Source organism: Mobula birostris, chromosome 2, assembly GCF_030028105.1.
Source record: "Mobula birostris isolate sMobBir1 chromosome 2, sMobBir1.hap1, whole genome shotgun sequence".
In the NCBI taxonomy this organism is placed as follows: domain Eukaryota; kingdom Metazoa; phylum Chordata; class Chondrichthyes; order Myliobatiformes; family Myliobatidae; genus Mobula; species Mobula birostris.
In genome coordinates this window covers 202,778,190-202,789,186 of record NC_092371.1, presented here as the reverse complement: position 1 = coordinate 202,789,186, position 10,997 = coordinate 202,778,190, and the positions used below count along the sequence as shown (strand labels likewise).

The window sequence follows — 10,997 nt, the reverse complement described above, 5'->3', positions numbered from 1 at the left end:
CAAGTAAAAGGGGACAATTTGAAGGGGACATTCATTGTAGTTAAGACAGCCGCTGAAAAAAACTACTGATGATATGATAGATGGCAGAATGAGGGTGAAAGAAGAGATTTAGAGGCATTTGTTTCTGATATCTTCCACTTGCAGAAGGCCAAGAGTGAATACAACTGACCAATGTCACCAACAGTCAATTTTTGTTGCTACCCATCTTTGTAGTGCCATCCTTTCCCATTACTGCCCACAGCTTGTCTGGGACTTGTCAGGCACAGACTGGATTGTTTTTCATGCTGCAGCGAAGCTAAGGCTTCCCCCAGACAACTTATACAGTATGGCTATGATCTGCAGTGGGAGAGGTGACATTGAGTGACTGGATAGAAGAATTTGTCAATCAAAAATCACCAGCAGTCTTTCCTTTATGAACATTGAATTTTCCGATATCAGGCAACCTTAGTTCTTCCTCCTCCTCTCTGATCCTTCTCCATTCCCCTTATTTGTCCCCTTTCCCACACTCCCCCACCTTCAGCCATTCATTTTCATTCCCATGCTAGCCACCTACACATCAGCTTTTCCCCATCTGGTCCTGCTTAAACCTGCCTTTTGCCTCTCTTCTAATGGTCTCTATTATTTCTTTCCTTCCTTATATTCCAGCAATAGTAGCCTCTATGTTCCTGTTAATTATGCTCCATCCCTGCCTCCTCCCAGCTACACGATTTCTGTCTGCCACCTAATAGTAGATAATAACCTTCCATCTCCATCCCACTGCTCCTCTACCTGGCACAAACTGCCATCATCTTTTCACTGCCCTCCAGTCCACTTATCACCTACTGCCTTTTGTCTCACCCCATCCTCATCTACTCTTAAATATTTTTATTGGTGCGCCATATGGACCATTCTATCTGGATGTATTATGGTTGGTATGGCAACTGCTCTACGTCAGTGATAGCAAAAAAAACTGCACAGAGTTGTGGACAAAGCTTAGAACATTATAGAAAACAGCCTCCACTCCATGGACTCTGTCTATCCTTCTCGGTGCCTCAATAAAGCAGCCAGCATAAACAAAGACCCCAGCCACCGTGGACATTCTCTCTTCTCCCCTCTCCCGTTGGGCAGAATCAGAATCAGGTTTATTATCACCGGCATGTGACATGAAATTTGTTAACCTAGCAGCAGTTCAATGCAATACATAATCTGGCAGAGGGAAAAAAATAATAAAATAAAAATAATAATAAACAAACAAGTAAATCAACTTCATATATTGAATAGATTTTTAAAAAATGTGCAGAAGCAGAAATACTGAATATTAAAAAAAAGTGAGGTAGTGTCCAAAGATTCAATGTCCACTTAGGAATAGGATGGCAGAGGGGAAGAAGCTGTTCCCGAATCACTGAGTGTGTGCCTTCAGGCTTCTGTACCTCCTACCTGATGGTAACAGTGAGAAAAGGGCATGTCCTGGGTGCTGGAGGTCCTTAACAATGGACACTGCCTTTCTGTGACACCACACCCTAAAGATGTCCTGGATACTTTGTAGGCTAGTACATAAGATGGAGCTGTCTAGATTTACAACCTTCTGCAGCTTCTTTCGGTCCTGTGCAGTAGCCCTCCCCCCCCGCCCACCCCATGCCAGACAGTGATACAGCCTGTCAGAATGCTCTCCACAGTACATCTATAGAGGTTTCTGTGTATTTATTGACATGCCGAATCTCTTCAAACTCCTAATAAAGTATAGCCGCTACCTTGCCTTCTCTATGACTACATCGATATGTTGGGACTAAGTTAGATCCTCAGAGATCTTGACACCCAGGAACTTGAAGCTGCTCACTCCCTCACTTCTAATCCCTCTATGAGGATTGGTATGTGTTCCTTTGTCTTACCCTTCCTGAAATCCACAATCAGCTCTTTCATCTTACTGACATTGAGTGCCAGGTTGTTGCTGTGGCACCACTTCACTAGTTGACATATCTCACTTCTATACGCCCTCTCATCGCCACCTGAGATTCTACCAACAATGGTTATATCATCAGCAAATTTATAGATAGTATTTGAGCTATGCCTAGCCACACAGTCATCTATATATAGAGTAGAGCAGTGGGCTAAGCACACACCCTTGAGGTGCACCAGTGTTGATCGTCAGCGAACTTCCGGTGAGGAAGTTGAGGATCCAATTGCAGAGGGTGATATAGAGGTCCAGGTTCTGCAACTTCTCAATCAGGATTGTGGGAATGATCGTATTAAATGCTGAGCTATAGTCGATGAACAACATCCTGACGTAGGTGTTTGTGTTGTCCAGGTGGTCTAAAGCTGTGTGAAGAGCCATTGAGATTGTGTCTGCCGTTGACCTATTGTGGCGATAGGCAAATTGCACTGGGTCCAGGTCCTTGCTGAGGCAGGAGTTCAGTCTAGTCATGACCAACCTCTCAAAGCATTTCATCACTGTCGATGTGAGTGCCACTGGGCAATAGTCATTAAGGCAGCCCACATTATTCTTCTTAGGCACTGGTATAAGTGTTGCCTTTTTGAAGCAAATGGGAACTAGCTCCCATTGCAGTGAGAGGTTGAAGATATCTTTGAATACTCCCGCTAGTTGGTTGGCACAGGTTTTCATGCAAAAACATGTACTACCAGGCTCAAGGACAGCTTCTATTGAATGATTCTCAAGTACTATAAGATTGAATTTTGATCTCGCAAGCAAACTTGTTATGATCTAGCAACACACATCAAAGTTGCTGGTGGGCCAGGCAGCATCTTTAGGAAGAGGTACAGTCGACTTTTTGGGCCGATGCTGCCTGGCCTGCTGCATTCACCAGCAACTTTGATGTGTGTTGTTTGAATTTCCAGCATCTGCAGAATTCCTGGTGTTTGCGTTGTTATGATCTAGCACCTTACTGCCGATTGATTCCCAAGTACTATAAGATTGAATTTTGATCTCACAAGCTAACTTGTTATAACCTAGCATCTTACTGTCTACTTGCACTGCACTTGCTCTGTAGCTATTATACTTTTTTTCTGGACTCTTATTATCTTACCTTGTGCTATCTCGGTGCACTATGTGATGAATTGATCTGTAGGGACAGTACAGCTTTTCACTGCATCTCGGTATAGGTGACAATTATAACCCTAAACCTATTTATCTCCGGTCGGCGCTCCGCGTCCAGGTGCAGACCCGACACAAAGGATGCTCGATTCTAGACAATTACCTGTTGGTCCTCCGCGTTCAGCTGCTCGCGCCCGCCAACCGGCGGCGCGCAGGACCAGAGCGGTGGGCGCGGGAGCGGTCGCGGCCCCGACCCCGAACCCACCCGGTAAGGAGGCAGAGCAGGTGGTGCGTCGGCGGGAAGGGGAGTTTGCGCATGCGCGGGTAGGGCAGGCGCCTGATCGCTGAGACTGAGCGAGGTATTGGCGGCACGAACGTGATGAGAGGAGGAAGGTAGAGAGAGCTGGGGAGTAACGAAGTGAGTTAAATTCCTATTCCCCATAAAGATTTCGAGTGGTGGAGAAGCTTGGCGATGATTATTTTTCCTCCGTTAAATGTTATTATTGTATTCCTTTTTGACAACTTATGGTTGGACAAATAGTTATGAATGGCAAAATGGCTGAAGATTGGGTGGCCCTGCTGAAGGGTTTCAGCCCGAAACGTCGACTGTACCCTTTTCCATTGATGCTGCCCGACCTCCTGAGTGTCTCCAGCATTTTGTGTGCGTTGTTTAGATTTCCAGCATCTGCAGATGTTCTCTTGTTTGTGAAGATTGGGTGGCCCCACTTTATTGTAAAAATATCATTATTAACCTACGACAATTTATCCTCGTTGGGCACTTTTTGACAATTTAACCGAAGACATTCAAATAAGTAATCCCTACAAGTTTCACGGGTTTGCTTTACCAAAAGAGAACATGGCTTTCATAAGACTTAAGATGATAAAATTCTTTGTCTCCTCTTAATTTCAATTACGTCTATACTATTTTGTATGTTAATCTGCCAAACACGTTCTTATTAAAGAAAGGCCTTTGTTTAAAACATTAATTTCAAATATGTTCCTGACCTGAAGTTGCCAACATATGTACTTGTGCAGTTTTTTTTTCAAACTGCTCGATCTGTTCACGAGCAACTGATGTTTCTTTAAAGTTATTGCTCGTGAAATTGAATCACTTCAGATTTCGTGCATTTGCAACGAAATGCAAATTTACAGTACGAGAGCACAAAGTATCCGCCTGATCTTAAAAATATGCAGGGAAGTGAGGGTATGAATGACCTTAATGTATCCGATTTCCTGACCTACAAATATGGATGCAACTAAAGATTGCCATAGTTTTAAGATCTCGTTTTTAAATGGTAATTTCAGTAGTGAAATGTACTACATGAAGGAATGAGAATATATATAACTGAAGGTACAATTATTAGTCTGTTTTAATTGGGTGAAAACTTTTAAAGTGGATTTGAGTTATGACTCATTTATATAATTTACAGTTTTGCAGTAGCATTACAAGTGCACACTATACAAGTATTAATAAGTAAGAAATAATTTTAAAAATTACCTCAAACAGTCTAACAGGTTGGGAGGAGGTCATCACTTCCCCAACTATAGGTTGACTCATTATAGAGCCTAAAAATGGCAGAGGGTAAGAATGACCTCATGTAGCACTCTTTAGAGCAGCACAGTTATCTTAGTCTATTACTAAAAGTGCTCCTCTGCTCAGCCAAGGTGGCATGCAGAGGATGACAAACATTGTCCAGAATTGCCAGGATTTTCCATAGGTTCCTTTGTTCTACCACAGCCTCCAGTGTGTCTGGTTTAACTCCTATAACAGAGCTAGCCTTTCTAATCAGTTTATTGAGCCTATCGGTATCACCCATATTGATGCCATTGCCCCAGCACATCACCGCATAGAAGATTGTACTGGTGACAAAGACTGGTAGAATATGTGAAGGGGAGGCTTGCATACTCCAAAGGACCTCTGTCTCTTCAGGAAGCAGAGGTGACTGAGGCCCTTGTACATAGCCTCTGTGTTGGTCTGTTTGCTGTCCGTATTCATGACACCAGGCATTTAATTTTAAAGCTCTTGTCAGTGTTAATTTTATTTGGAATCCATGTTGCGTCCCTTTCTACTTTTCTCATTTGAAGCACTTTCTTTACTTTGATTCTTTTCTTAATAGTTTTATTTTTGGAGATGCGAATGCCTTAGGTAAGACTATTTCTGGCCCTTATTAACCGTGAAAACATGGAAGTGAGCTGCCACCTTAAACTGCTGCAGTGCTAGTAATCACAGTGTTGCTTAGCAAGGAGTTTCAGATTTTGAGCAGTAATAATGAAGGAGTAAGAATTTATTGCAAAATCAAGATGGTGTGTGACTTGGAAAGGAACCTGATAGTGACTGTGTTTGTGTGTTCCTGTTTTTGTTCTTTTTGATGTGGGTTTGGAAGGTCCTGTTGCAGCAATCAAGGGAAATAAGTATACAGTATACATTTGGTTGATAGCAAACAGTGTCTGCAGTGTGTTTTGGTGGTGGATGGAGAGATTTATTGAGTGGTGCCAATTAGTTGGGTTGCTATTTCCTGGATAGTACTAAGCTTTTTGAATGTTAGTGCTGTACTTAACCTGATAACTGGAGAGTATTCCATCTTCCTGCTGGCTTGTACTTTGTTTTCCATGTCATTTGGTGGATGCCAGTGTTTTTGTTGTTTCAGAATAATTTTCTGAGAGGTTCTGCACTCAGTTTGAGGTCCTGAGAGACAGGAGGCAGAGCAGCAGTGGGAAGTATTTGAAAAAGAAACACCTTTCTGATTTGCTAATAAACAGAAAGGGTTTGGGCATCAGAATGTGAGTTGTTCACTGTAGCAAACACAAACTCTAACTTGCACTTAATGCCACTGCGTGAGGTACATTTGAAATGCTAGTCAATAGTGACCCTCACTGTTGATAGTGAGGGACTCTGATAATGCCATTGAATGCTTAAGTTAAGTAGTTGGACTTGCTCTTGTTGGAGATAATAATGGTGTGTTGATTGAATGTTGTCTGGGTATTTGTGCAAACTTGTGCTGCTTCCTTTTATGAGGAGTTAAACAGAGAATTGGCCATTGTGCAATGGCTTATGGACATCTCTACTTCTAATCTTGTGAATAGAAAGTAATTAAGTAGCCAAAGAAAATTGCCCCAATCTCTTACAATGCCTGATTGAGCTCCAATTGCAAGCAACTTGCTTTGTGTGAAGTACAACAAAACCCTGGGAACACTTTCCTTTTCCATGCCCTTTAATTTAAGTTTTTCCAGAATTCATTAATGGAAGTCTTTCTCAAGTTCATTAGTGACATAACTGGTCATTAGACGACCTTGTCAATCTTTAGAGCTGGAATAATGATGACTAAAAGAAAATCTTCCGCTGTCCATCAGTTTTAATGTTGACTGTATTTTACATGCCTTGCATGGTAATAAAATAGATGGTGTCGTACCCCCACCATACAGTCTGTCTGGGCTTCCAAATCTGATGCTAAGTGGTACACAGGAGTGTAACAGACTTCGCGGATAAGGAAGCTGCCCCGCAGTGACAACTAACCAGTCTAGAGATGCCATCCGTTGACCAGCACTCTGGTTTCTCCGCATGCCACCAAGGTGCCTGCACCATTGACCCTTTTGGATCTATTTGCCACAGGCGCCCTGCTGCCAGTGTCCTCGATGGGTGCAGCCTTTGCCTGAAGAGGCAAAACCTACAAAGTAGCAAAGGCATGCTTACCTCCTTGACTTAGCTAGCCATGATCCTACTACTAGATCTAGTCTAGTAGTATACCGATGGAACATCTCCTTCACGGCTAGGTTAGACCTGCCAGAGAACGAATCTCCACCGTACTTCGCTATGTTCGGCCGGTGTCACTCCTACGCCACAGTGAGGCACCAAGGTAGGATTTTGTAGGAGAAAATATGGTTCTTGTAAAACTCAACCAGGTTGGCAAGTAGCTTCTAAAAGTCACTTGATGACATTACTATTTACATCTTCTGTTATTTTAATGATTGGAGATTTTTTTTCTGTATTTGTTTCTTGAGGACAGTGTGTACCTTGGGTAGTTTTCCATGTCATTGGCTGGATGCCAGTGTTTTTGTTGTTTCAGAATAGTTTTGTAAGAGGTTCTGTGCTCAGTTTGAGGTCCCGAGAGACAGGAAGCAGAGCAGTAGTGGGAGTGTTTTTAAAAAAAAAGCACCCTTCTGAATTGCTAATAAATCTTTTCAGAAAACCATTTCTTATTGGCTAATTGTGAGACCTCAACCAATACAAAGAAAGCAGGTTCTTGCAGAGTGGCCATTGTGAGAGTAGACCAATGTTTGAGCAGTAACTTAAATAATCTATGGCTTGCAAGTCAGAGACACATGTCAAGTTCCTTGAATTTCCTCGGAGCATTCAGATGGCATTTAGGGCAATAGCATGCTCCTACAGGATGTGGGAGATCAGGGATTCTTCCAGCCTGTGGACTTCAGCTCTGGGAGGTGTGTCCAGCTGCAGCTCCTAATTAACCATGTAAAGGAGCTGAACTTGGAGCTAGGTGTATTCAGTCATTCAAAATGCTGAGTGTTTCATATCAATGAATTTTTTTGTGAATTGGTCACAACTAAGTTACAAGCAGTAAATAGTCTGGTAACTGCTAGGAAAGGAAAGAGGAGTATGCAGATCGTAGAAGATTCTCCTCAAGCTAATGCATTATTTTCGATATAGTTGTAGTGGTTGGGGGTGGGGGTGATGTCTCTTCAGAAAGATAGTAGCCAGATTGTGGCGCCAGGTCTGACACTCAGGTCCAGTGGGGAAGGGTGAAGCAAGAAGGACTACAGTGACAGGAGATTTGATAGGTTGGCCTTCAGGGAATTCTGTGGCTGCAAAAAGATTTTCAGAATTGTGTTGCCTCCCTGGTGCCATGGTCTAGGATGACAAAAAGAAATTACAGAGCATTCTCAAGAGGGAGGGTGAACAGCTAGATGTTGTGCATGTTGGCACAAATGATATAGGTAAAGAAAGGTATGGGTCTTTTGGAGTGAATATAAGGAACTAGGGGAAAAGTTAAAAAGCAGAACCTGGAGGTAGTAATCGCCAGATTACTTTGCTACATGCTTGTGAGGGTAAGAAAAGGAGGATATGACAAATTAATATGTGGTTGAAAAATTGTAGGTGGTTGAGATTCAGAATTTTTGGAGCATTGAGATATTTTCAGGGGCAGAATGACCTGAACAAGAGAGATGTGTTACATGTGAACTGGAGGGGCAATGATACCCTGGCAGGCAGATTGGCTAGTGCAACTGGGATCGGTTTAAACTGGATTGGCAGTGGTTGGCATCTCAAGAATCGGGTGGGGTGCGTGAGATGCCAATCACTGCCAATCCAGTTTAAACCGATCCCAGTTGCACTAGCCAATCTGCCTGCCAGGGTATCATTGCCCCTCTGGTTCACATGTAACACATCTCTCTTGTTCAGGTCATTCTGCCCCTGAAAATATCTCAATGTTCCAAAAATTGAGATGTAGTGCAGGAGTCAGAAGTTCTATAGTTATTACAGACAGTCTGTTGGATTAAATTGCATTTATTTCACTGCAAGGGCTGGGATGGATAAGGCAGACAAATGAGGCTTAGATAGCCTTGAAGGACTGGAGTATTATAGACATTATTGAATCATGGCTAAGGAAGGGATGGGACTAGCAGCTGAATGTTCCAGATACAGGTAATTAGGTTAGGATAGAGCTGGAAAAAAAGAATTTTGAATAAGGGGAATGTCACAGCAGGAGTCAGATGTAATATTACTGAAGGATCAAACAGTGGAACTTTATGGATGGAGTTGAGAAATAAGGTGATGATTACATTGTTGGGATTGTACAATAGGTCTCCAAATTAGACAATGGGAATTAGAAGAACAAATGTGCAGAGATGCAAAGTTGCAACAATAGTAAGGGTGTTATAGTTGGGAATTTTACCATTCCTAACATAAACTGGGTTTAGATGGGGTGGAATTTGTTAAATGCATTCGGGAAACCTTCCTACTAAGGAGAGTGCATAGCCTGACTGTTCTGGGGTAATAGGATGATGATAGTGGGGGATCTTGGAGATTTATCTACCTTCTTTGTTTTTTAAGACATGCAGCACATGGTTTACTGTGATGCAGACTAACTCCAAGAACTTCTCATACTATCAAAATTCACTTCGCTCTAATCTGGAACTGTGGTTCAGTTCTGCCCTTTCCATAAGTATTTTAAAGCTACTAGGACTACCGTCACTTGCACAAAGAATGATATCTGTGGAATCAAGTTGAATCATCTACCATAACTTTTAAAAGACAGTTGGACAGGTACATGGATGGAAAGATTTATAGGTTATATACTAGTAAGTAGGACTAGCTTGGATGTAGCATAAACAAGAGAAAATCTGCAGATGCTGGAAATCCAAGCAACGCACGCAAAGTGCTGGAGGAACTCAGCAGGCCAGTCAGCATCTATGGAAAAAAAAAGTACAGTCGATGTTTCACCTGGTGGTTCTCTCTCCCTTCCCCCCAGCTTTGAAATCTACTCCTCAGCTTTTCTTCTCCAGTCCTGCCGAAGGGCTTCAACCAGAAACGTCGACTGTACTTTTAAATGCTGAAATTGTCTTCCCTTTCTCCCACCCATGCCTACCACTTTCTCTAGCAGTTTGTTCCAATACCCGCCACCTACTTTAGATAAAAGATACCTCTGATTCATTTTAAATATTTTCTTTACACCTGAGCCCTATAGGTTTAGACCCCTACCCCTTTTTTTTAAAAGAGGGTTGGGGAGATTGTGACATTCACCTTCTTTATACTCCTCATGATATTTATGTACTTTATAAAGTTACCCTTCAGCTTCCTACACTTCAGGGGGGGAAATTCCCAGCCTGTCCAGTCTCTCCTTATAGCTTAAGCCCTTCTGTCCCAGTAAAGTTCTTGTAAAAATTCTTTCTGCACTTTTCCCAGTTTAGAGTGACATCCTTCCTATACCTAGGTAACCAGAACTGCACACAGAATTCCAAGTGTGATCTTACTAATGTCTTGTATAGGTGTAACATGGCATCCCAACTCTTGTAGTTGATGCTTTGATTGATGAAGTATGGCAAATGCTGTCTTCATCACTGTTTTCCTGTGTCTCCACTTTCAGCAAACTATATGCCTGTACCTGCAGGGCCTTGTCCAAGTCCTGCTCTGTTTCACTTTCCAAAATACAGCACCTTGCACTTGTCTGTGTTAAATTTTATTTACCAGTCTGGCCCACTTCCTAAGTTGATCTAGCTTGCTTTGCAAACTTGGATAACCATCTTCACTGACCATTACACCACTAATTTCATTGTTGTTCACAAACTTACTATGTTAACAACATTGAAATCTAAATTAACACTAATCAATAGTGGACTCAGCGCCAATCCCTGTGGCACACCATTAGTCACAGGCATCCAGTTTGAAAACCAGTACTCCACCTTGCCTCTTGCCTTCTCCCACCAAGCTAATTTTTATCCAATTAGCTAGTTCACCTTGGATTCTGTATGAGGTAACCTTCCAGACTAGCCTGCCAGAGCAAGGACCTTATCGAAAAGTCTGCTAAACTAGTGGTCCCCAACCACGGGGCTGCGAAGAAACGATATGATTTGGCGATATGAAACAATATGAGTCAGCTTCACCTTTCCTCATTCCCTGTCACGCACTGTTGAACTTGAACATAAGGTTGCCAACTGTCTCGTATTACCCGAGACATCCTGTATATTGGACTAAATTGGTTTGTCCCATATGGGACCGCCCTTGTCCTGTATTTCCCCTGGTAAGGTAGAGCATTCCTATGAAACCGTTCCTAAGCCAAAATGGTGTAAAGCGCAGAAGCAATTACCATTAATTTATATGGGAAAAATTTTCGAGCGTTCCCAGACCCAAAAAATAACTACCAAATCATACCACTAACACATAAAACCTAAAATAACACTAACATATAGTAAAAGCAGGAATGATATGATAAATACGCAGCCTATATAAGGTAGAAAT

General features: G+C 42.3%; 1 protein-coding gene across 1 annotated transcript in view; it reads left to right on the top strand.

The window, feature by feature from the left end:
* Window positions 1-3,169: 3,169 nt before the first annotated feature.
* The window catches only part of tdrd15 (tudor domain containing 15), a 50,553-nt gene continuing 42,725 nt past the window's right edge, over window positions 3,170-10,997 (top strand). The window contains exon 1 of the mRNA XM_072280569.1: window positions 3,170-3,296. Within this exon, the coding sequence (XP_072136670.1) occupies window positions 3,170-3,296 (127 nt within the window). The remainder of the gene's footprint in view (window positions 3,297-10,997) is intronic.